At 36.5% G+C, this 27,659-nt stretch overlaps 1 protein-coding gene across 2 annotated transcripts; it reads right to left on the bottom strand.

Annotated features, from left to right (window-relative positions):
- Positions 1–314: 314 nt before the first annotated feature.
- Positions 315–26,816, bottom strand: erbb3b (erb-b2 receptor tyrosine kinase 3b). 2 transcript variants are annotated; one of them, XM_082145461.1, is made up of 28 exons: positions 26,293–26,816; positions 18,372–18,523; positions 18,083–18,263; positions 16,373–16,498; positions 15,809–15,871; positions 15,173–15,291; positions 14,876–15,017; positions 13,072–13,185; positions 12,821–12,938; positions 12,454–12,527; positions 12,243–12,333; positions 10,537–10,745; positions 10,296–10,425; positions 10,110–10,203; positions 8,832–8,989; positions 8,694–8,747; positions 6,863–7,004; positions 5,883–6,002; positions 5,681–5,779; positions 5,414–5,599; positions 5,145–5,300; positions 4,622–4,697; positions 4,396–4,542; positions 4,212–4,309; positions 3,942–4,118; positions 3,241–3,312; positions 2,274–2,520; positions 315–1,514 (listed from the first exon to the last, which is right to left on the bottom strand). In XM_082145461.1, exons 1-28 carry the CDS (start codon positions 26,369–26,371, stop codon positions 688–690), a joined length of 4,251 nt encoding a protein of 1,416 aa, XP_082001587.1. In that variant the 5' UTR covers positions 26,372–26,816; the 3' UTR covers positions 315–687. The 2 variants fall into 2 exon arrangements, with proteins under 2 accessions (XP_082001587.1, XP_082001586.1); XM_082145460.1 differs by having other exon boundaries at positions 10,296–10,428; positions 26,293–26,815.
- Positions 26,817–27,659: the final 843 nt, after the last annotated feature.

Here is a 27,659-nt window from a genome sequence, read left to right on the forward strand (position 1 = left end):
ACAAAAGATTATTGGAATATGTTTTACAAGAAAATACAATTTCAGTCATTCTACTACAAAATTGTACGCTCAATTCAGTGTTACTTGCCGTTTCATTCACTGTAATTATTTGTGAAATTAATAGCTGATTTCTAATTTCTGAGTGAAAACTGTTTTGTGGTGTCATAAAACAGATTTTTTTTTTAAATAAAGTGATTTTTTTCATTTTTTAATGAAAAATATTTTCAAATAAAATGACCTACGCTTGTTTGACATTGGTGATAGCAAAATCTTTACGTATAATAATGTGAACAATTAATATGGGAGACAATAAATGTAAGTAATCAAATGAAAATTACTTTATTTATTGAGAAAATCAATATACAATTTATACAACAGTATTTTTCCAAAAAGAATTGTTCCTCATTGAGTAAACAAAAATCATCGTCTTAAAAAACCCCATTAATCTATATACAAAACCACAGGGGTTGGACTTCAGAGACAAAAAAATAGAGGTAGGCCAATCTTCAACAAGACATTTCATACTATTATAAAGTTTATTTTGTTGGCACATTAGCATAAATTCATGTGTTCAATACTGAACACATGGTAGATATACATCCTTAGAAACATCCTGGTTATCCCAGTCCATTCAGTTTCCATCGTTCATCCATCACATTGTTTCTGTTAGTGAGTTGAGGTCAATAATTACGTGCATACAGCGTCCTGCTTGTGGAATAATCTGCTGTGCCAGTAGTCTGGGTTGTCAAATGAAGTGTTTTGCGCCTCCACTCCAGTACACACTTTTATGAAGGACCTGAGACCAGGCTTTTGTGACTCCTCTCCCACAACAGGCCTTCCATTTAGTGGAATGTTCTGATAATCAGCCTGATCTCCATCCTCAGAGCCAGTTCTCTCAGATGCCTCCATGTCCACATATTCACTGCGCTGTGTAGTGCAATCAGAATCCTCCTGTCTTGCAGTCAACCTTGGCAGATTGCTTACATTTTGGTAAATTGCTTCTTTGACGCCACTCTCCACCTCATCCGGACTGCTCGCTGTGCTCTCCCCTGCTACGTTTTGCTGGTGTATGTCTGCACGTATGTCCATGTATTCATACTCAACCACCGCTTCTTGTGGCTGCTGCTCCTCTGAGGGTTCTTCCTCGACAGCGCTGATCTCAGATTGACTCCCGCCAGTACATGTTACTGTTTCATCCAGACCGTATTCACAAGCAGCAGCACCAGACTCCAGCCTGTCCTCTTCAGGGGGACTAGTGGCATTATCTGACTGTTCAGTTTGTGTTAAGTCAGTGTCTCTCTTCTGTGGTAAAATGTTGCATGTGTAAGGAGAAGCAGGGGAAGATGGTTTGTTCGGTGCAGACGAAGCGTCAGCGTTATCTGTAGCTGAAGGAGAAAGTCGAGGGGGCTCTTTGTTCATTAGCTCGTACTCTTGTGTGGTGTCTGTTTTCGGTGTCGAGAGAGCACTCTTGGAGTTACTGGATATCCTTCTATGAGAAATAGTGCTTCTGGAATCTAAATGAGAAAATATGTGTCATAAAAATGCACACAGTTGAGTCCCAAAAACCACGTACACACTGCAGCTAAAGTCGGATGTCATTTCACCTTTTAGTGCTTAATTCTGTAACACCCAGTTCAGTAATTTACAGGAGAGACAACCGCATCACATGTATTTGTCTCACTTCTGTATGCATAGTGCAAGAAATCACAGGAAAAGAGGTACAAGCCTTGACTCATTTGTGTTGCTAGATCTTGCTAGAAAAAAACTGCAATCAAGAACAAGCCCGTAATAAACTGAAATAAATCCAAATGCTTTATATTGAAAAAAGACCAAAATATTGCAACCCACATATGTCCAATGTAATAACTCTATAAACTTTATCACTTTATGAGCAAAGCTCATACAATAAGCCCAAAGACGCTTATAATAAGTGGACATGGCAACACAGTAAAAGAGAGCGCTGCAAAGCATCCTTTCCAAGCATAAACAAAACACAACGCTGCTGTTGGCAGTGGTTTTGTTAAAATTGCAGAACAGAACGAGTCTTTGGTCACTGTAATATTACTTTGATCAAAAATAGCAGATACCAAACACATGAGACGGCAGAATGTTGCTATGGTTACCACAATGTCAATCATCGCAATTTCGTGAGTTAGTACACACACAGAACGATCATTTAGGGAATTCACTCATGAATTTAATGCAGTTGTCACTCCTGAAACTTTACAGTGTGTACATGGCAAGTAATAATTTTGAGGTCAATATTGTTTTACCTCTCTCCGTGGGCAGCACGTATCCATAATGGTCCTCATCTACGCCCTCCAGACCTGGGGAGAACGGATCTGACGTCACAGACACGCCGTTGGACATGTAGGCGCTGTCCATACGACTACGACCTCTGCGAAGACTACCTGTTTGAGAAGTAAGTTCAGCCATTTCAATGTCCCCCATGGTCCCCCTGCCCTCTGAGCACTCTGAATCTGTCCTCACTGAGCCAGTCTTCCTCCTCTGGGCTCTCATCTGGGTGGAAACAACGCAAGTATATTATTTCACATTCTGTATTTATTTGTGAAATAATACAGTGTTTTTTAAATAAGGGTCTACAGAAAAAAAAAGGAGACGTTTTTAGGACTGTTTATTATTATTATTATTTTAGAGCTTTATTAATTCCTGGGGGCAGTTAGTTCCGTCTATTGTGATGCTTCACATATATAGACCACATTTAATACACATACATACAAATACTATAATATATAGATATACATAGCTAAAAAAAAAATGTTTATCAATTATTAATATATTAAAATAACAATCTAAATTAAAACACAATCAAGATGTAAACTGAAATCATTTAGTCATTATTGCAGGAGAAATACTGGAAATATTGAATATTGTGTTGGACAACGTAGGACCTTCAATCTTTGTCAGTATTTTTTAGATAAATTATTCTGCTCCAGTACAGTAACAAGCTATGACATAAATAAATAACATTTCATAATACAAGTAATATAAAAGCCTATTATGCAATTTTGTACTATTATTTAACAGTATAAATGTGTCTTTATACAAGAAAACCTATATGGCTGCCTTTATATTTTAGGAAAGGGGTATCTTGGCATCAAAATGTTTGAAAACTCCTGATCTAATGCATGTCCATACTGTGATATAACAAAACAATTATTTAAGATGAAAGCTTGTAGTCAAAGTCAACATGATAGATGGCATGATATATAAGCTGACCTGTCTAGGGTCGTCCCCTGGGCCAGGGGTCATAGGGAGATAACCTATAGTTGTTGTGTGTTCTGAGGTGCCCTAATGAGAGAAAGAGAGAGAGAGAGTGAGAAGATGATCATTGTGCAGTTTCCATTTATACCCAGGAGATGTTACTTTATTACTATTAGTTCTATTCAGACAAGAATAACAAACATAAACTACCATTCAAAGTTTTAGGGTCAGTACAATTGTTTGTTTTTTGTTGTTGTTTTTTTTCAGCAGAAATGGATTAAAAAGTAAAGACATTTATAATGTTACAAAATATTTATATTTCAAATAAATGCTGTTCTTTTGAACTCTCTATTCCTCAAATATGTCAGTTTCTACAAAAATATTAAGCAGCTAAACTTTTCAACATTGATAAAAAACATTTTTTATTTATTTTTTAAGTTTCTTGAGCACAAAATCAGCAATAATCATTGAAGGATCATGTGACACTAAAGACTGGAGTAATGGCTACTAGATATCCTGCTTTGCCATCACAGGAATAAATCTACATTTTAAATATACTAATATAGAAAACAATATTAGAACATTTTCAAATTACAGTTTTACTGTATTTTGATTAAATAAATGCAGACTTCTTTCAAAAACATTTTTTAAAAATCTTATCAACCCCAAACTTTTGAACGATAGTGTAAACATGATAGAAATGTTGGACATCTCACCCTGTAGGAGGCCATACGGAGGCGAGAATGACTTCTAGTTGGTGACAGCTGGAGGGGAGGAGTAGCAAAGCCATCCTGCAATACCTCATCATCATCATCTTTCTCCAAGTCTGCCTCTAAATGAGTGCCTTTGACACGTTGGTGGCTTTCCTCTGAACCAGTGCAATTCTGAGCAGGCTACATTATGGCACAGAAATAAATGAAATCAGTCACAAACTGATTTCTAGTGTCTATATTTGACTACTTGCAAAGAAAATCTTGGTTTCTTACTTTCACCACAAGGTATCGTGGTGGATCCCTTGCCATTCTTGTAAATTCATTGGCCAGTTCTTTAAATGTAGGCCTTACGTTTTCATCAATCATCCAGCCTAGGGAAAGGTGGGGAATAAAAAGTGTTTATAAGGACCTTCAATGTTTTAAATCATTGCCCAAATGCATCTAGCATCCGCCTTACACTTGACCATGACCATGTAGACATCTATGGTGCAGATCTGTGGTTGAGCCAGCCGCTCTCCTTTCTCCAGTAAACCTGGCACATCATGAGGATGCATAGTTGCGTATGGCTCTGCTCCATATGACATCATCTCCCATACAGTCACACCTGGAATAAATAAGAAGAACATTCACTCAGATAAACTTCTAAACAACTAAAACTGATATTCAACAGTACTGAGACTCACCATAGCTCCACACATCACTCTGATGAGTGTATCTTCTGAAGAGGATACTCTCTAATGCCATCCATTTAATTGGCGTCTGAAAAAAAGAGGAACAATTTCATCAGCAACCTCAACAGATGATGCCTTTTTAGTAAACTTATTTCTCATATACATCATTTTATATTCATTTTATTTATATTTAAAAATATATAGACTAACATTGAAAAGTTTGGGTCCAGTAATATTTTTTTGAAGGAAATTAATATTTTTATTCAGCAAGGATGCATTAAATTGATCAAAAGTGAAATGTTGCTCTTTCGAAATTTCTATATTGATCAAAGAATCCTGAAAAAAGTATCAAGGTTTCCACAAAAATTGAATAGAAAACTGTTATTTTTAAATTGTAGTAATATTTCTCAATAATACTGTTTTTACTGTATTTTTATCAAATAGAGGCTTCTTTCAAAAACATCAAAAAATCTTACCGACCCCAAACTCTACGATAGTGTATCTTATTTCAGGAGAAATTTAATCTGTATATTACCTTGTGCTCACTGTACACATATTTCTTATCATCTGGATAGAGCAGGTCCGCAACCCCAAAGTCTGAGATCTGTACCATGTAGTCACTCTTGAACAGCACGTTGCGTGCAGCAAGGTTCCTATGTGCTATGCAGTGCTCCTCCAGATAATACATGCCCTAAAGATACATACAGATGTTGTGTATAATAATTTTGCACCGAAGAGCTTTATGTAAAGACCATTTGTAAAGAATTTATCAGGACACTTCAGTACATCCTCTTCTCATCTCACCTTTGCGATCTGCACACACCAGTTGAGCAGACGCTGGGGGTCCAGGCTGTCTTTGTTTTGGCGAAGGTGTTGCAGTAAGGATCCCTGAGGACTGAGCTGGGTGACCAGCTGCAAACTTGTCCCTGGGCAGATCCCAAGGAGACGCACTATATACGGGTGATCCAGGCTTCCCATTGCAAGCATGTGCTGTGGACAGGTGAAAAATAAGTATGAACGCATGAAGCAATGCATGTATGAGTGTACCTTTAGTGCAAGCTGATGTCTCACATCAGTCATTTCTGTGAAGGTCTGCCGGCCACTGTGGTCTTGGATGGTCTTTATTGCCACAGGGATTTTTACAGAGTCTCCTTCAGGGATCCAGAAACCCTGAGGATAAGTCACTTAAGCTTAATCACGGTCCAGAGAATAGGTAACTCAGTTCAGGATTGAATTGACCAAAGGCAAACTTAAATGTGAGAGGCATTCCAACCTTATTAACAGTACCAAAGACTCCGTAGCCCAGAAGTTTGCCCTTTCGCAGTTCTTGTGGTTTTAGGATGCGAGCATGCACTTTTGTCCCCTTCTCTCCAGGATCCAGCGGCTCAATGCTCTGTGTGGAGACAGGAGGAAATGTGCATTATATAATATTGATAGCCAAGGAAGTACAGTGGCCAATAACACGCTTATGACACAGTTAAAAATGTCTGAATGTCACTTTCAGATGCCACTGTTTATTTAGTTACTCTCCGCATGCAATGTTCAAATACAATATTAATCTGTATCGCTAGACTCTACATTTGTTACGTACTGTATGTTTACATTACATGCCTTTAAAAGGGTCTTCGCTTTGCTATTTACACTACCGTTCAAAAGTTTGGGGTCATTAAGATTATTTTATGTTTTTAAAATAAGTCTCTTATGCTCAAGGCTGTATTGATTTGATCAAAAATACAGTAAAAACAGTAATATTGAGAAATATGATTACATTATTGCAATTTATAAAAACTATTTTTTATTTTAATTTATTCCTGTGGTGGCAAAGCTGTTTTTTCAGGAGTCATTAGTATTCAGTGTCAAATGATCCTTCAAAAATCATTCTAATTTGATGATTTGGTGCTCAAGAATTATTATTGTAAATTCTGAAAACAGTTTTATTGTTTCATATTTTTGTGTAAACAGCAATACATTTTAAATAGGAAGTCAATCCTAAAAAAAAACTTTTCAAAAAACTGCATTTATTTGAACTAAAATTCTTTTTTTCTGTAAATTTTTTGATCAATTTAACGGGTTCTTGCTGAATAAAAGTATTCATTTATTTTTTAAAAAATCGTACTGACCTCAAACTTTTGAATGGTAGTGTGTATCCATTATAATTAGATCATTGTATTAAAAAATGCACGGAATCTTATTTTTTTAATTACATATAGGTTAAGTAAAAAGCATTATATTCAAAGAGACCAAATTACTTACCTCAGCGCTCTCAAGGTACCTCCTCAGAGCTCTTTTGCGACGGATTGCCAGTCCTCTGTGATACAGCATGCCAAGCACAAACAGTGCCAAGAGCACAATGATACCAGCAAATACAGCAACTGCTATAACTGCAATCTGAGAGCTGAGAGGAAAATGCTTGGTGAAGGAAAACTTTTGATGTGTACAGTGCCCTCCACAATTATTGAACCCCCTGGTAAATATGATCAAAATTGGCTGTAAAAAATAAATCTGCATCGATTATCCTTGTGATCTTTCATTCAAAAAATGTGAAAAATTCTAACCTTTCATTGAAGTAAAAGAATTGAAAGTGGGGGGAAATCACATTATGAAATAAATGTTTTTCTCCAAAACACGTTGGCCACAATTATTGAAACCCTTTTATTAAATACTTTTTGCAATCTCCTTTTGCCAAGATAACAGCTCTGAGTCTTCTTCTATAATGCCTGATGAGTTTGGAGAATAACTGACAAGAGATCAGAGACCATTCCTCCATACAGAATCTCTCCAGATCCTTCAGATTCCCAGATCCATGTTGGTGCTTCTCCTCTTCAGTTCAGCCCACTCATCAGGTCAGGGGACTGAGACGGTCATGGCAGAAGCTTCATTTTGTGCTCCACAACAAATTTTTGTTTTGATTTTGATGTTTGTTTTGGATCGTTGTCCTGATGGAAGATCCAACCACGGCATATTATAAGATTTCTAGCAGAAGGCGTCAGGTTTAGATTTTTTATCTGTTGATATTTGATAGAATCCACAATGCCATGTATCTGAACAAGAAGTCCAGGACCTCCAGCAGAAAAATATGCCCACAACATTAAAGATCCAATGGTATATTAAATTGTACACATGGGGTACTTTTTATCCTTGTGTTCACCAAACCCATCTAGTGTGTTTGCTGCCAAAAAGCTCTGTTTTAGTCTCATCTGACCACAGAACCCTGTGTTGTTTGAAGATCCAGTCGTGTCTGACAATTAAATTTGCTGGAATTTGTTTTTGGATGAGCGAGGAGGGTTTTTTTTAAACCCTCCCAAACAACATGTGGGGATGTAGGGGTTGTTTGATAATTTTTTTTTTTAGGCTTTCTGACCCTAAGACTCAACTAATCTCTGCAATTCTCCATCTGTGATCCTTGGAGAGTCTTTGGCCAGTCAAACTTTCATACTCGCCGTGCATTAAGACAGTATAGACACACGTCCTTTTCCTGGCAGATTCATAACATCTTTAGTTGGTTATAACTTCTTAATTATTGCCCTGATGGTCAAAATGGGGATTTTCAATTCTTTAGCTATTGTCTTACAGCCACTTTCTAGTTTGTGATGCTCAACAATCTTTTGCTACGCATCAGAACTATATTCTGTGGTTTTACTCATTGTGATGGATGATTAAGGGGATTTGGCCTTTGTGTTTCCTCATATTTAAACTCCTGTGAAACACGAAGTCATAGCTGGACAGTTTCATGTTCCTAGTCACCCTGGTGTACTAAAAAAGGTAAATATTAATGGGAATATACTTCAGAGATATTTTACTCGTAAAAAATTCTAGGGGTTTCAATAATTGTGGCCAACATGTTTTGGAGAAAAACATTTATTTCATAATGTGATTTCCCCCCACTTTCAATTCTTTTACTTCAATGAAAGGTTAGAATTTTGCACATTTTTTGAATGAAAGATCACAAGGATAATCGATGCAGATTTATTTTTTACAGCCAATTTTGATCATATTTACCAGGGGGTTCAATAATTGTGGAGGGCACTGTATATCTGAAAACGTTTGTACTTTCTAATTGTAACCAGAAGATGGTGCTACAAACCTGTTCACAAGTCTGTCATGATCTACACAGTTTCTGAGCGCAGGGCCTGTGCATCTGGTAAGGGGACAAATACAACAAAGAAACACATTCACATACCAATACACAGTGTTTTCAGCAAACTCTCTCAATTGGACTTACCCTCTTGTGCAGTTGAGGTGGCATAGCTCACAATGACTTGTTGCATTAGGGTACTTAAATATGGTCTGACCCTTTTCCCCATTCACTCCATTAGGACAAGTAGAAACGCAATGTGGGCCATCCATCATGTTTAAACATGCTACACACTGATCAGCACCCTGATGCACAGAGAAGTTATATATTAATAGAACAAATATTCCAGTCACTAAGCACCTGCACTAGGACAAACAGTTCGAATGAATTTCTTTATTAAGTCACTGTTAATAGTGATGTATTGCACAATGAACAGATCTGAAGCAAAGATCCAGCAAAGCCTGTCTGGCAAGTTACTGTAATCAACCAGACATTACACAGAGAGTGCGTGGGTTGGATTTTTTTTTTTTTTTACCGTAAAAAAGTTGTTCCCATCATTATCATAACACCCTTTAGCACTATCATACACAGTAAGAAAGATGTGAGAGGTTATTTAAAAATGTGTCAAATAGGCACCGGTAAAAACAAAGACTTGGATACCATAAAGTTGAAGTAAAACAAATCACTAGAACAGCTGATCTAAGTGGGGAAAAATCTGAACTATTTCAAAGGACACACAGACTGTGTTATTTGACAGAATACAAAAGCGAGGATGTGACTTGTGCACAGGAACAGAAACTTGTAGTGTTTAAGAGTCTACATGCCTAAAATGGTTTCCCAGACCGATAGAAAAAATGCATGAGAAAGCTATGGGGCTTCAAATGTGACCCCAAAAAAGAGAGAATCTAAAAATTCTCTATAAAAATAGAAACTACAAGTTTGAGAATCAGAATCAATGATCAAAATAGATAAATAAACAGACAAACAAATCAATTTAAAAAAATAAGCAGTTAATAATTGAACTGAACTGAATTTAAACGAATGATGGAAATTTTATTATTTCTGAAATGAATATTTAGTGTAAATTTTGGGCCAGTGTTATTTAAGTTTTATTTATATATTACGATAGCATTTATTAATATTTTGAATGAGCTTTTATTTTACTTTTAGTGTAAGTAATTTTATTGTGCTTTTGTCATTTTTATTCATTTTGTTCTTTTAATAAAGCTTTTATTTATTTTTTATTTATTTTTTTAGCTTTAGTCATTTTAGTACTTCAAATTAAATGAAAGTTAAAAAGTTTTTTAAGTTTAAGTTTCTCATTTGATTTTCAATCGTTTTAGTTTTAGTTAATACCAACACTTGTTTAAGCCCCCATGGGTAGCAAAATCATAACAAAAGAAAGAAAAGTTTGAAGTTGCATACTTCTCCTTGGCATGTTTGTTTCCCATTTTGGGGCAGACACTCAGGGTGACAAGCAAGGCACTCTCTATTAGATGCTGCAAACTCCCGTGGCTCTCTGTGGACACACACAATCCTTCATACACTGAACCAACTTTCAATAAACTTATAAATATATAAAAATAAAACAAATCTACCAAGCACACTGACCCGGAGTAGAGATTGCAGTGAGATACACAGGTACCGTGCCGACTGTGGTTCCTGCATGACAAACATTGCTCAGGCCCCGGGCCCCAGCATCCTGCGTCTGAGCACAACGGGTCACAAATATGGCCCTCTTCTACTGTTTACACGAAATGCAAAGACATGCATGTTAACAATGGACGACAACCTAATAACATATGTGAAAAAGACAGTACACATTCTGCGGTTAGGGAGGAACTTAACTGACCACACTGGGTCTGGGGTTTGTTGTCCTTGATGTCATTGTTATTACTACGCTGGAGGTTACCGGTGAAGATCCGACTCCAGTTGACAGTGTGGTGATAACACAGGTTTATATTTTGAGTGATGTATACACTGCCATCGCTGATCTTACGCAAGGAATACAGTCCCAGAGATGTGAGGGAGGGAATCTTCATCACCAACAAAGAGAAGGGCCTAATGGAGAGGATGAAATGAATGAGAAATTGGAGCATAAAGGGAGAATGACCGAAAGAAGGGACGGATCCACAGTGATTTCCCCTGAGCACACCACAGGCTCCCAGTGCCAGATCACAAATGAAAGCACATGAACCCCTCATGAACCTCACCTCATGCCAGTTTGAATATATGCTCATACATGCCCCTGTTATCCTTACAGAAACATTTCACAACTCATCAAGAGGATTGTTGTCATTACTTGGCACCCACAGCAGGAAAAAAGACAATGTTTGCACATGTGATTGAGAGAGATTTGGCGATACAGAAATACCGGTTTTTAGATGGGTTGCAGGGAGTACATACCTCTTAGGGCTGCAGGACAGACATAAGCACATGTGGAGAATGAGGGGAGTAACATACAAAACACAGGGAAAACAAAAATACAATGGTGAGACGCATGCACAATGTTAAACACTGCAGGAATAAAAAGCAATAAAACACTTAGTGGAGAGACAAACATTTAAAGGAATAAAAAAACAGGATGTGACTGGAATATGACACAAAATAATGACTGATGTGCAACACACACACACACACACACACACACACACACACACACACACACACACACACACACACACACACACACACACACACACACACACACACACACACACACACACACACACACACACACACACACACACACACACACACACACACACACACACACACACACACACACACACACACACACACACACACAGGTTAAAAATGAATAAATTAATACTTTTATTGAGCCGGGACTCAAACTCGGGAAGCACAACAAAGCCATGAAAATTATATCAGACCATAGGCATCAACTGTTTAATGAAAAAAATACATACAAAAAAAACACTGGCATTTAAAATCTCCAACCCGAAGGTAATAGCTAATATAGGTAATAAACAGCTATTACCTTCGGGTTGGAGATTTAAGTTCTTTTTTAAAAATAGGGGGAAACAATACCTTTTGCCACAGGCGGTAAAATGCTTAAATGAAAGATAGTATTTTTGTAGAATTTACTGTGCAGGTCTCAGTGATGAGTCAGGGGGGATTGTTTTGTCTTTTTGACTTTGAGATTTTAATACTGTGTGATTTTCATATTTGTGTACGTTGCTTTTATGTGTGTGTGTGTGAGAATGCATGTTGAAACTCACTGAAATAACATTTATCCATGCGCATAATAAAAGTAAACAACAACACCACAACCGCACTACATGTCGCTGCCCACAAGACTATTGACTCTGAACTCTGACTCTGTATTTTTGATCAAATACATTAAGCAATTTTATTAACCCCAACCTTTTGTGTATCAAAGATCAAAGTAAAAGAAGAAAAAGGTTTTCTGGAATAATAATGCAATTTGAATTTGCATTTCCATTACGTCAATTCACCCATTTGCGTATGTTGCAAAAAGTTAACATTAGACCACGCAAACACACATAAAACACTCTCACACACACTCAGTCTTACTTGTGCAGAGATCTTCCTTGAATGGTAGTGAGACTGGAGAAAACAGACAGATCGCTGAGTTCATCGGGCCAAGACTGAATGTTCAAAATGCCTACAAATCACACACACGCACACTGAGTCACAACATGAGACGGAATGACGTACCAAAAACTACAGCAACAAGAACACAAACAGAGAGCAATCAGGGTATGCCTAAAGTAAAGTATCATACCAGTAATTTGTCTGACAGTGTTAAATACTTTGAGCTTTTCAGGCTCCAGAGGTGGTATGTTATGATAGACGTCTCTGCGGAATAGAACAGTGCAGATATTAGCATAAACAATCTCAGTAATGGACTCTCTGTGGGCACTCATCAATCTGCTCTCTGTTTATTCATTAATTAATAACCTGTGGAAAGCAGTGCAAGAATCTGAGCTGGAGTCTTCATGAGAAATATCCCATGAATCACGTGTAAAGACCTAATTAAAACCTTCGATGACATTACAGGGGAAAGGTCTGGAATATAGGACAGACTGTTTATGGTTCAGTGTTGTTCAGGTCTGAGAGAGCTTATCAAAGTGTGTTTGTGTGTGTCTTACCCTTTGATACCCAAGATCAGAAAATGTAGACTTCCTTGGATCTTGGTACAGTTAATAAAGCTGTCTATGTTACTGGAGTCCACTGTTTGTCTATGATTGGCTCCCGTTCCCTCACATACTAAAGAGAAAAAATATGAGGGGTCACATGACAACAGATTAATTTTCTTTACTCAAGACTCTTAAGCACATTGAGTTCAATGCATTCATCTGCTATAATCCAGTAAATTAAAATGGTTGGATGGGCACTTTACCTTTGGGACACAGGCCAATGCAAAGTTCACACTGTTTAATGCCATTTTTCTCTTTTTCTGTTTTACCAGGAGGGCAACTGCTCACACATGCGCTGCCATCCACAACAAAGTGTCCTGAAGAAAAAAATAACAAGAAAGGTCACCCATTCTACATGCTGCACTCATTATTATGTGAGAGTTACAATATTCTCTTTGTGTGTGTGTGTGTGTGTGTGTGTGTGACTAACCATTAATGTGCTTTGTAGACTACCATTATTACAGATACATATATAGGCATAATTCCTAAAGAAGAGCCGCCTGCCATGAAAGTGTATTTTGTATTTCTTAAAAAAAAAAAAAAAAAAAAAAAATATATATATATATATATATATATATATATATATGTGTGTATTTTTGAGACTTAAAAACAAAAACAAAAAAAGGAATTATTAAATGTTTTATTATTTTTTGAAGTAATTATTTATGGCTATTCATGTTTTCCATTTCGGTGGCTTTTTGGTAGACTTCTGGTAACTGATTTCCTTTGCTCTCATTGCTTAAGTCACATAAAAACATCAATATCAATAACATTTCTATATAAAAAAAAAAGTAATATTATAAAAACATTTATTTAAAAAAAAGTTATTTTATTTCTAAAGGAATTATTTAGAGGTTATTTCTGTTTTTGTTTCAGTGTCTTTCTGGATATACAGTACTTTTAGTGAAAAGGGAAACTTTTAGTCTGTTTTCTTCAGTAGTATTCCTGTATCTCTGATTTGATTTGTTCATATGTGACCCTGGACCACAAAACCAGTCACATGGGTACATTTTTTTAAATTGAGATGTATACATAATATACATACACAATATAACATAAATATATTACATATTAATAATATATTAATAAAATATAACATAGCATACATAAATAAGCTTTCCATTGATGTATGGTTTGTTAGGAAAGGACACTATTTGACTGAGATACACTTATTTGAAAATCTGGAATCAGAAGATGCAAAAAAAATCGAAACATTGAGAAAATCGCCTTTAAAGTTGTCCATTTATGTTCACGATTGTGATGCATTCACTCACAAAAATAAAAGTTTTATATCTTTAGGGTAGGAAATGTACAAAATATTTCCATGGAACATGATCTTTACTTAATAGCCTAATGATTTTTGGCATAAAAGAAAAATAGATAATTTTGACCCATGCAATGTATTGTTGGCTATTGCCACAAATATACCCGTGCGACTTGTGACTGGTTTTGTGATCCAGGGTCACATATTGCTTAAGTCAGATTTAGCAATCATAGTCTAACAATCATACATTGTGGTTTAGAACCATGTATTATGTTGAAATTCCTAAAAATGTCAACAGCCAACTATCCTGTGTTTTATTTACTTTCCAACGCCAACGCAAGTGGTGTTTGGCGAGTGTTAATTGTGGACTCAAATTTAATCTAAAAGTAAAACACAGTAAGGGGAGTGGTGTAGCACGATTCAAATCTGGCATTTGTTTAAACTTGTGTTATGTTTAACGTTGTTGTTTATGGTCTTCCATGGATACGTCAATGCAGTTCTGATGCACTGTCAATGAGGCATGTCACCCAAAGCTCTCACTGAATGCTCCAAGAGTTCATTCACAGTTCATTTACAATAATTTACTAGACCATACATCAGTTCTACCAAGTTAAAAACCAGTTATCTTTGAATTACAAACCTAGATCTTTAGCCACCATTCCCCAGAAACTATTTACTTTCTGGATCATGCTTTAGTGAAGGCCTTCTCTGTGGTAAACCGGGTGTTGTGGCTCGTAACTCACCGGGACAATTGGGTACGCAGCTCGAACCATATTGATACATGGCTTCAGAGTTTGGCTCTAGCTGAAAGGTCTGACGGTTATACACCATAGGCCGAGGGCAGTGAGGAACGCAAGAACCTGAGTGATTGACATGCCGACATGCCTTTAAAAAAAAAAAAAAAAAAAAAAAAAAAAAAAAAAAAGTTAAAGTTTGTTACAATGCTTTGTTTTGTTTTCATTGTATTTGTTTCTTACAATAGATGTGACAGATCTTGAGCAATGCAATGAGAGCATTATGACAATAGTGCTAGTACTCACAAAGCAGTCTGTGTCCTTTGGTCCAGTGCAGCCTCCTGCACACTCTGTGTGGCAGCACTCATTAGGGTTGGTCCCAAAACAGTGGCCATGACACTGAGGTGCACACACTGTTTTTGTCACTGAAACACACACACACAGACAAAATACCTCTGTATTATTGTGTATGACTAAAAGAAAGTTATTAAATTATTCAAACAATATCATTTAATGGATAATTTTATTCAGCAAGGATGCATTAAATTGACAGTAAAAGTGACAGTAATTAAAAATGTTACAAAAAAAATTCATAAAGAAACCTGAAAAATCACGGTTTCCACAATTTTTTTTAGCTGCACAACTGTTTTTAACATTGATAATTGATTCTTGTTAAATTCTTAAATGTCACTAAATCAGCATATTAGAATGACTTCTGAAGCCATCACATGAATAAAATGAAATTTCCAAATATTTTAAAATATATGAAAACAGACATTTTAGATTGTAATACTTTTTCACAATATTAGTTTTACTATATTTTTGTTCAAATAAATACAGCCTGGCTGAGAATAAGAGACTTCTTTCAAAAACATGAAACAATTTAAACCAACCCCAAACTTTTGAACAGTGGTGTATGTGAAATTAATCTCAGTTACTTACATTTCTGGCACTGTTCTTTATGTGGACCCCAGCAGAATTCTCTGCATGCAGAATCACATGACCCTATGAACACAAAGAGAGGTCAAATATCTAAATGAGTGCAGTCAAAGGAATAGTTCACAAAAGAAATGACACTTTATCATTTATAGATTCTTATTTGGTTCTAACCCAGTATTGTCTCAAAACTCATTTTGTGCTTTTGTTTCAAAACAGCATTTTTAAACAATGAAATCATTGGTGCTAAATGCCATGGGTTCTTGAGCATATATTCAAGAGACTGTTCCTCAAAAAAAAAAAAAAAAGATTTAAAAAGGCTTCAGAGGAAGTCTTTTAGGCAACTTTTCTTTCATATCATCATCATCATCATCCACATTATGGTAGATAACATCTCCTATTATGCTTTAAAGATGGAAGACAACAATATGGGGATGGGACATCATGGGGGTGAGTAAACGATTAAAAAATTTTCTGGACATGTCATGAATATAAAACATAATTCAATGACACATATCTATCTCACACACTCAATCTATAACCACCCAATCAGGGTGTGAATGTACAAACCTTTTTCTCCATTGTGCTGGATCTGCATGCGAGCATCACTGTCTCTGACAATGTCCCGCCAGTTGATCCATGGAGCATGACTGAGGTTCCTGTTATGGACAATCTGTACTCCACCTTCCAAGATCTCTGCAGGTGACACATAGAGGGGGATATATATATAAAGCTGGCTGATTGTAGCATGGTATTGAGCATGAAGGTTAATTTTAAGTTTCTGTTTCCCATCAAGAGGTGCTGTTATAGTTCTTGGAAATGTCTCAGAATGTCCAGGGTAATGTCAGCAAACCACCACGTAGGACAAACTACATCCAACAGGAGTAACTGTCGACGAAAGAAGAAGCTGTCTGAAAGGGATGTCCTTGTACTAACCAAGATTGTCTCCAAAAAACTAAAAACCACAGCTGCCCAACTCACTGCAGAATTAAATGTGCGCCTTGACTCTCCTGTTTCCACTAAAGCTGTTTGTCGGGAGCTACACAGAGTCAATATTCATGGTTGGGCTGCAATAGCCAAACCTTTGGTCACAAGGTTTCAATGGTTTCAATGGTGCCAACAGTGCAAATCTTGGGCTGTGGACAATGTGAAACATGTATTGTTCTACAGTTACGGTGTGGAGAACCTACAAAGAGGCTTAACACCCGAACAGTTGCATGCCCAGAGTGAAGCACGGGTGGATCAGTGATGGTTTGGGCTGCAATATCATGGCATTCTCTACTGTGCTTGATGAGCACGCCACTGCCAAGGACTACCAAACCATTCTGGAGGACCATGTGCACCTAATGGTTCAAACATTGAACCCTGAAGGGGGTGCTGTGTACAAGCATGATAATGCACCAGTCCACACAGCAAACCTTGTGACAGAATGGTTTGATGAACATGAAAGTGAAGTTGAACATCTGTCATGGCCTGCACAGTCACCAGATCTAAATATTTTTGAGACACTTGGGGGGTATTTTGGAGGAGCAAATCAGAAAATGTTTTCCTCCACCAGCATCACAGTGACCTGGCCACTGTTCTGGAAAAGAAATGGCTCAAAATCCCTCTGGCCACTGTGCAGGACTTGTTTCTGTCATTCCCAAGACGGACTGATGCTATATTGGCATCACAAAGGCACTACACCTAACTAATAAATGATTGTGGTCTAAAACCAGGTATTTTAGTTTCATTGTCCAACCCTGTATGTGCCCCTTCAATGCATCTTTTCTGACATCTCATAAGAGTCTGGACAGGCCAAATTATATAAAATATGCAGTTTGAATGATGTGATCCACAAAACACACAGACACACTTCTGCCAGTCTCAAGCTCTTTTGAGGGCCTGTCTGTATATCAGTTTGCTCTATTGAGTGAAATGGGTGTGCCAGAGCTACACTATGCAAATCTGCCAGATTCCTAAATACTCCTACACACTTCCGCAAAACACTGATGTCAAATTTACTTTCTGTCACATCCATTTGTTTTGAGAAGGTAGCTTTACAAGATCATAAATGCTCCACAGAAAGGAATTATCAAAGGAAGCATTTGTAATCCAAGAGATTTTTGTCCTAACCATCCACAACCAATGAATGGCAGGACACTTTGTTGATCACTTGGTTTCTGTTTCTGCAGTGGCACGCTGCATGTTCAGTTTGGACAAATTACTCATTGCTGGAAACTCGATGTGACATCTGTCATGTGTTTTCCCTCACAGATTTTTTTTACAATCTCATCTCACCTGTAAGTTTGGTGAGGCCCAGATCTTCCAGGCCACTGTGACTCTCAAAGTTATGGAAGACAGAGAGGGCCCAATCCTTCTCATACAGGCTGCTACCACGAATCACTCTGAGCTGGTCCAGAGGCAACCTACGGAACTGGTTCATAGCAATGAGGATGTAGCCTGTGACTTCTCGGATACTCTGAAAGAGAAGCATAAGACAAGCATGTTACAGTAATCAGTAATGTTATGTTACAGTAATGTTACAGCCAAATCAACCATTTAATATATGTATAAAAAATTCTCCTACTCCAAGAAATGAAAAATCAAGGTCATTCTCCATCTGCGTGATCTCAAGATTGCCCATGACGATCTCACATCCGGTGTAGCGTTCCTTCAGGTTGTTGTAGTGTTGTGCAGGGGTGCCAGTGGAGCTCAGAGCATTCTTGGTGCCCGTGCAAACTGGTGGGGAAAGAGATTGCTTACATCTAATTACGTTGTAGGCTACTGTATATGAGTTTGTGGATCATTTGAAAAGAAATTTAAAGTCACAACCTTCATTGTCTTTTTAAAAAAAAGAAAAAGAAAGAAAGAAATTAATACTTTTATTCAGCAGACAGTAAAGTGACAGTAAAGACATTTTTATTTATTTCAAATAAATGTTTTGAAAAGTGTTTTTGATCATGAAAATGTTTCTTGAGCAGCAAATCAGCCTATTGGAATGATTTCTGAAGGATCATGTGACACTGAAGACTGGAGCAATGATGCTGAAAATTCAAAACAATTCATTGAAATTGTAATACTATTTCACAATATTACTGTTTTAGTGTATTTTGATCGAATTAATGCAGCCTTGGTGAGCATAAGAGACTTCTTTCAAAAACATTTTCAAATCTTACAGACCTTACATTTTTCAATTGTATATTATTACAAAGATTAATTTTAGCACAGCCCTTAGTTTTGGCTTATGAACTAGTCTGATACTGGGTGTTTTAAACATTTACTCATGTTACTGCTCACTTGCCTGCATGACTTCCAAGTGCAAGTATATTAATATTCATGCATTTTCCCTATACAAACCAAAGGGCAAAGTAAACTTCCTGGACTAATCAACGGCATGCTAGATATGAGCCCGTAGACATGTTAAGTAGTAAACAACCTGGAACTCTTCTTTATGATATACTGTTCAAATATATAGGCTGATAATCTGTTTGACCGTCTATTTGTAAATGGCAATAATGTATGAGACTGCAGAAGAACAGTCACAGAGGCCTCTGTACACATATATAGCCCCTTTGAAGTGGCCACTTCCACACAAGGCTTCCACTCACAGCGCACACAAAGACATCATGCAGCAGCCACACCACAAGGTCATTTACATAATGAGGGCAAGGTCAGAGGTCACCAAGATGCTGCAGGTCAGGATGTAGTACAAGACAACTGAAAGTCCCTAAACAGACTTAAAAAGAGACGAGCATAATAGTGGGAAACAGCTTCAGACAGAGATGGAATCCAGGGTTAGTGGCCTGAGGTGACTGAGACATGACAACTGCTAGAGAAATCACTCTTGCTCTCTTACTCACCCCACCTCTAAAACACTCAAGGGTCTTCCTTGAGATACCATGAGCACATGTGTGCATGCACTTACTTAACTGACACTCTGTGTATCACTCTATAATACTGTGGCATCCAAAGTTACCCAAGATGCATTGTAGCATAAAGATCTGAGATCCTGGTTTTGTGAGACATGACAATAAACCTAATCTTTTAGTTATATCAAGAATATTTCAGGTTAAACACAGGATCAGACCGCTTTGTTTAATATAATCGCGAGCTGTGGTCATGACATCTGGTACTTGTTATATTCAAGTTCTTTCAAGGTCCAGTGGATTCTGTTTAGCTGTCAATATTTTTATTGTTCATTAGCTGGAAAATATCATTCTGAAAGTGATTCCAACAATATTGTTTTTCTCATTATCATTACATCTATGTTGTGGACTTCCCTATTCTCATAGAATTCGTACAATTATTTAAAGTTTATAGTTATCATCTTTGGTGAACGGCCCTTAATAGTTTTATGTTGTAAGAACGTTTTCCTAATGTTCTTGTTGCTTTAATGATAACAAAAACATTCATTTCGTATGTTTTAAGAAAATTTTTCTTGGTAATATGAACATTCTGGAAAACATTTGCATATTGTAAAGTTTGTATTGTTGTTAAAGCACCTTCTGTAAAAAAAAAGATTTAAGCTTTATTTACTGTTGCATAAGTTTTGCTCAACAAAGGCAAAGCAAACTAGCACAGGAACTGAGCATGTTTGAGCCAAACCTGTACGTCACACAACAGACCACAGTCTAAGACAGTACTTCTCAACCCTGTCCTGGGGACTCCCTCCCTACCACTGCACATTTTGGATGTCTCTCAAATCGGACACACCCATTTTGGGTTTTTGCTGTCTTTATTAATGAGCTGAATCAGGTGTGTTAGATGAGTGAGACATCCAAAATACACAGTGGTAGGAGGCCCACTAGGTTTGAAAACTGGCCTAAAGCCGGGTGCAAGCGATTTTTGCCACGATTTGGTCGTCTGAGACAAATTTTGTCGATCCTAGGCCAAAATATGAAGTCTTTGATTGCTAGTTTGACCAATAACCAATAAGGAGTGGGACTATAGTGCCAATAGGAGTGCAGAACCACAACAAACCACCACTTGCTCCACAAACATCTACGTCGTTGTTGTTTTTTCTCGTTTTTCTTTTCAAGAAAAGCCATGATCAAAATTAAAGCTAGAGATTGTTTTTGTTTGCTAGCCACCATTTCTATCCCACATGTAAATGCAGCTAACAGTCACTGAACATGTCACGGATTGATGTAAAACTCTGGATGAGTCTTCGTGTGTGCGTCTGTTTTTAACGTGTCTTGACTGCCGTGCGGTCTGACTTTAATGAAAACTGTGATCCTACAGTGTGACATGGCTTACAGCAGGAATCATGTTTGTACAGTCAGACAAGCAACAATCATGAAGGACTATTATAAATTCTTCAGTGTGCACCTGGCTTAAGAAACCCAATTTCATTTAATTTAGACAAAATCTGTACTGTGTTTTGCCTTTGTAGAGCAGAGTTGTGTAAATCAACGTTTAAAGGTGGGACGAGCCGGCCACAAATATGTCAATGGGGTGTGAGTTTAACTTTGAATATAGGTTTTAAGAACATAGGAGAACTTGAAAATGACATTGTAAAACAAACACAGCAAGTTCTGGCTGGTGAACCTGCTTGCGATCGCATTCAATAAACCCATTAATCATAGTGTTGCTGTAAAATATTAGTTGTGTGCAAACAACACTCAGGAAGAACAAAAAAATCTTTAAACATTGGGAGCCGGCAACTGCCTGAGAGCCAAGAGAACCTAGTGTGCATTGTGGGCGTATTTTGCGAGGGGTTAAACGGTATATTCCCGAGACTGGCAGAGTGTAATGCTCAGCTGCATGTCTGAGGCCTAAGGCTCTATCTGGCTATGAGATCTAGAGGGGCATTATTAATGAACAAAGCACAGTATTGTCACTTAGCTATAAATGTGTGGCTCTGTTAATGTGTAGCTCTGATTGACACTGACTGTGTGTGTGTGTGTGTGTGTGTGTATGCAGAGCTGAGATCATACAACCAGACAATAGGAGGAGTGTGAGCGTAGTACTCTATCAAGAGGAGGGGGAATCCGGAGGGGTGGGGGTGATGCATAGGGACATAATCTAAGTGTGACCGCTGTCCTTTACATTGCTCCAGTCTATATGTTACTGCATCCTGAAATGTGTACAACCATACCACTGAGTGACTTTACAACAGCAGTCAAACTCACTGAACTGTGCTTCTGATACTCCCGAGGAATGAAGCTGGAGGGGACGAGTTATGGCAGCATCTATTCTGGGAACGCATAAAAATGTGCTGCTTACAGGAAGTGGTCACATGGGTTGCTGTTTGCACTATTCTGTATGCAAATTCTGCAATTTTATCTTAGATAAAGAACAAATGCAAAATTTGAATAATTAATTAATAATGAATACATCTGAACACGTATGAACGATGTAAACACAATAAATATATCTATAAACATGGCCCTTTTATTTCTAGTTTCTGCAAAATAAGTTATATATTGACTTTGAATGTTACAACTAGGGCTACTAGGATTGCACACTTTATTGTAACCACGCTTGTTATCAGCTAATATTTGATTGGTTGATTCTCGGTAACACTTTACAATAAGGTTTCATTAGTTAACATTAGGCTAACTAATGTATTAACTAACATAACAATGAACAAATAATTTGTTACAGTATTTATTCATCTTTGTTAATGTAAGTTAATAAAACTACAATCGTTCATTATCTGTTCATGTTAGTTTACAGTGCATTAACTAATGTTAACAAATACAACTTTTGATTTTAATAATGCATTAGAAAATGTTGAAATGAACTTAATTCATGTTAACTAAAGTAGTTAACAAATGTTAACTAATGAAACCTTATTGTAAAGTGTTACCTGATTTTCTAACAAAACAACATCAAACCAATATTTAATATCACTCTGGAAAGTTTTCAAAACAAAATATATTAGCCTAATTTTACTTGCAAAAACTTTCACTTTCAGATGAAAAAGTGCTGCAATTTTTATTTTTGCTGCAATGGTTTATTAATTGCATGCATATTCATGCTTAATCAACAAAATTCAGTCCCAAAAGTGCTTGTGAGACATGGTAAAAAGGCTAAATATAATTTACAAAAGTATTTTTGGAACAAATGTATCTCATAGATGTAAAAAAAGAAGGAAGAAAGAAAAAGAAAGAAAGAAAGAAAGAAAGAAAGAAAGAAAGAAAGAAAGAAAGAAAGAAAGAAAGAAAGAAAAGACAAGATTGCAAAAGGAGTAAAAAAAAAAATTAAAGGTTATATCTCTTAATAAGAATCAAAAAATCTAAGTGATATGTATTTGATGATAGTCTTGAACCAAAGTTTGGTTCCTAAAGTAGGCCTATTGTTTTTAATTTCTCGCTTCCAGGTCAAAATAGACCTAATGTGTTATGAGGACAGTGCAAGTTTACAGCAAAAATTTAATCCTTTAAGAGCACTTTTTTTTTTATACTATAAGACTTTTCATCCCATTTTTGTCATTCCATTCTTTCCATATTTCATATTGTACATTATAATGTTGTGATGCCTACTTTCACTTAAGCATTACAACATAAATAAAAAGATTTTTTTAGACAAAATAGTAGACCTTTTTAATATTTACCTGCCATAACATTGAGTAATTATTGTACTGACCAGAATTTTAATCAGTGCATCCCTATTATCTGTCCAGCAGTCAGTGATGATGAATGAGGAATGAAATCTGAGAAACACCCTTATAGAAAAGGCTATGCAGCCAAGCACATGTAAAGGTGAACACACCCACATGACATATTTGCTGTTGTGCCAGGTATTGTCTGGATAGCATGTGCATATTAATACACACACATGATATTTGGATGCTAATAATGTATGGATTTATGGAGTCCTGTTCATTCACACAAGTAATCTTAAATCAACAGTATCAGAGACAGTGAGCAGAAGCCACTGTGGAACATACAATAGAATCCAGCAGCACACAATGATTATAGTTCAAAGAGAGTCAGGGCGGGGACTGGGCACTCATGACAGACAGAACAAGAGACAGAAAAAAGAGGGTGAGTGGAAGAACCCATGAGGGAAAGCAAAGATAGATTAGTAGACACACTGAGAAAGATATGACACTAGTACTAGTGTCAAACTGAAAGAAGAGCCGACGTTAAACAAAAAAGACAACTTCCAAAACACACATCCACGCCTATTCACATGAACTTCTGCAAGTACAGACTGCTCCAGATCTGAGGCCATTACGTTCCACTGTTGGATGGAAGTATGCATGGTTTCTGTCTTTTCTTTTTAAATCTGTTCAATGAAGTTTTGCATTTCTCTTTTAAAACAAACAGGCTTTACCTATCTATTGGATATTGCGCTTTTATTAGGTCAGAGCAGATGTCTTCCATTCAAAATCTTCTCCGTTTTTTTCTCTCCGGAAGGAAAGGGTGATTAGATTATTAACTTAGTAAAGTCCTTCCTATCAAACCTCTTGTATGCTTAAAAGAGGCTGAACTTTGGAGCCATGACTGTAAAAGAGTTATTAAAGAGCGGTTTATGATATGGCACTATAGTCCCACACCTTATTCTTTTCAGCTGAGTAACGTGTGATTGGCGGCAAATATAAGTGATTGGCTATCAAGGGTCTCACAGTGCTTGAAGCTAATGTTCTCTGAAAAAGAGCTCCTGAGGATAAAATATTTGTGCCCTAAAGCTTAAGTTGAAACTGGTTTAATCATTTCGAGAGAGTAAATATATCAAGTCAACATGACTCACCACTGTGCCACACGTTATAAACTACCGTTCAAAAGTTTGGGGTCAGTAAGATTTTTAATGTTTTTAAAAGAAGTATCTTCTGCTCACCAAGGCTGCATTTATTTGATTAAAAATACAAACAAAAACAGTAATATTGTGAAATATTATTCCAATTTAAAACAGCTGTTTTCTATTTTAATATATTTTAAACTGTAATTTATTCCTGTGATCAAAGCTGAATTTTCAGCATCATTACTCCAGTCTTCAGTGTCACATGATCCTTCAGAAATCATTCTAATATGATGATTTGATGCTCAAGAAACATTCATTATTATTATCAATGTTGAAAACAGTTGTGTACAAATTTTTGTTCAAAATTCTTTGATGAATAGAAAGTTCAAAAGAACAGCATTTATTTAAAATAGAATATTTTCTAACATCATAAATGTCTTTACTGTAACTTTTGATCTGTTTAACTCATCCTTGATGAATAAAAGTATTGATTTATTTTATTTATTTCCCTCAAAAATAAAAATAAAATTCTTACTGACCCCAAACTTTTGAACGGTAGTGTTTAATGTTACAAAAGCTTTAGATTTCAGATAAATGCTGTTCTTTTGAACTTTCTATTCATCAAAGAATAAAAAAAAAAAATTTGTACACAACTGTTTTCAACATTGATAATAATAATGAATGTTTCTTGCGCATCAAATCAGCATATTAGAATGATTTCTGAAGGATCATGTGACATTGAAGACTGGAGTAATGATGTTGAAAATTCAGCTTTGATCCCAGGAATAAATTACACTTTACTGTATATTCACATAGAAAACAGCTGTTTTAAATTGGAATAATATTTCACAATATTACTGTTTTTGTTTGTATTTTTAATCAAATAAATGCAGCCTTGGTGAGCAGAAGATACTTCTTTTAAAAACATTAAAAATCTTACTGACCCCAGTCATTTGAACGGTAGTGTAGTTGAGGGTCATTTACAACAAGTATGCATAATTATAGGCTAATTATTTTGCCTCATATGTTGTCTGGCTAATGGCATAATCAGATAATCAAAATCCTACTGTAAAAGCATATAGTCGCCATTATGTTAGACATGTTCCCCTATTTTTAGAAATGTTTAAGTTCATCACACACACTTCTCAAATCATTCACTCTTGTCCATTCTTATAAGTACAATTAAGTTATAATCTAGGGTTGTGGTCAACAGCGATGTCTAGAAAGTCCCATTTAGTGTTTGACATGATGACGTCAAGCAGTGACAGCAGTGTCCTGCATTGTGACATGGTAAACTTCATATAAAACATTATATATGCCACTATTATGATTTCTACATAAGTTTTAATGACTACACGGAAAGTTTGTGCTTTTAAAAATCCATTTGTCACACCACAGGACTATTTAAGTGCAAAAAGCTGAAAGTCGTTTAAACTGGTGAAAAACGTGTGGCCAATCACAGCACCTGCTTTCCTTTATACAGATAAATTGGCTAGTACTTAAATATAAAAAGTTAATATGTGTTACTGCTTAACTACCGAGGTAAAGATTACATTATATTACATAGTTTAAATGTGAAACAACCCATGAAATCTAAACAAGGGCATAAACTCAGGGGTTTTAAGGGGGCATAAACCATGACAAGAAAATCAAACAAATGGTTAATTTTTAAACTCAAACGAAGAATTGTTAGGGGAGACAACGATAATTTTCAACAGAAATTCACATTATTTAGGTATAGGCTATAAGTGTGTATCTTATAACGGCATTTTAACCATAATATTTATATCTATATAAGAGAATTAAGACTTTTATACCTTCTAGAGTTTGTGAAGTTACTGGCTGGAGTAGACAGAAACACATCAGCGCGCTGAGCGCGAGCACCTGCTGTCTCATCTCGTCTCGCGAGTGAAGGATCGTCTCGAGCTGACACGAGCGCGCCCTCAGACATACCGCGCGCTGCGGAAAATCCAGACACCAAGTGCTCCCCTCTCAAGGAAGATGGACAGCGTGAGGGTGATATTGGATGAAGTTTTATGCTAAAATAAAACATCCACGAAATTCATTTAGTTGTTTACTTCGGCTGCTCTCCCTGTTGAATAATCTCTGTTCCCTGTCAGATAATCCGCGTTGTGTGTATCATCAAAAAGTTCCGCTTTGCAGTAGCACCATTCCCATTGGATTTTCCCACTTAGTCAACGGATAATAAACTATTTACTAGGCTAAAACGAGATTAAGAGAGTGAGAGGGAAAGTTGAAAGTATGACGCAGGTTCACCACTCCCTGAGTGTACACTTATGATGTTGAGATGTGGATTGGCCCGATAGAGCGCTGTGCTATTTACCAATCACTGCATGATCACTGCGCTGATCCACCCTTCGGAAACTGGCACAACAGCCTGCCGTGACTCACAAACCAATAGGCTAACTTATATGTTTCTTCATGAAGTAAAGAATTAAAATTAGGGGCACCTTTGACTAGCCTACTTACAATCTTTTTTTTATTTACTTTTTTGGATTATGTTGAATCCATGTCCTGAAATAACATAATTTCAACATCTTAAAATAGTCTTCATAATTAATGAGGCGTTTTAATATCCCTGAACACAACATTGTCAGTATATAGTAAATAAGTGGATCCATCGTTCGGTCTCACTTTTTTTGTGATTCTTCGTTGATTTGTATATCTTTAAAGTTTCCCCTTACCTGTTGAAAGTATGATGACGCACTAACGTATTTCTAAAAGCTGATTGGCTTGAATTGTTATCTCTGTCAATGATTGGATATATATGCGGATTGCGGAAGGAGGCAAATTTCTCTTTCTTTCGCAAATTGAATTGAGTATCCCCTCTATTTGCTATTCGTGACTACGGAGTATGAAAGAATAAACTGTAGACTATATATATATATTTATAATTGCTATATTCTGAGGACTGTAAAATGAGTTAAAGAACAAACAAACAAAAATACATTTTCAAATAGTCACTCTGCTCTGTAACACTCAGCAACAATGTTTTATATAAAGAGGAAAAGTTAGTTAGAATTCTACAAATTTCGCTTTTTTTCCCTTCAAATTTGGCAAAAATTACATTTCAACACTCATAGAAATCTAGGGAACAGAACGTTCACCTAATCGAAGAATGACTAATTTACAAGGCCATTAAATACCTTCCTTCAGGACATTT

Source organism: Leuciscus leuciscus (assembly GCF_965113295.1).
Source record: "Leuciscus leuciscus genome assembly, chromosome: 18".
NCBI lineage: Eukaryota > Metazoa > Chordata > Actinopteri > Cypriniformes > Leuciscidae > Leuciscus > Leuciscus leuciscus.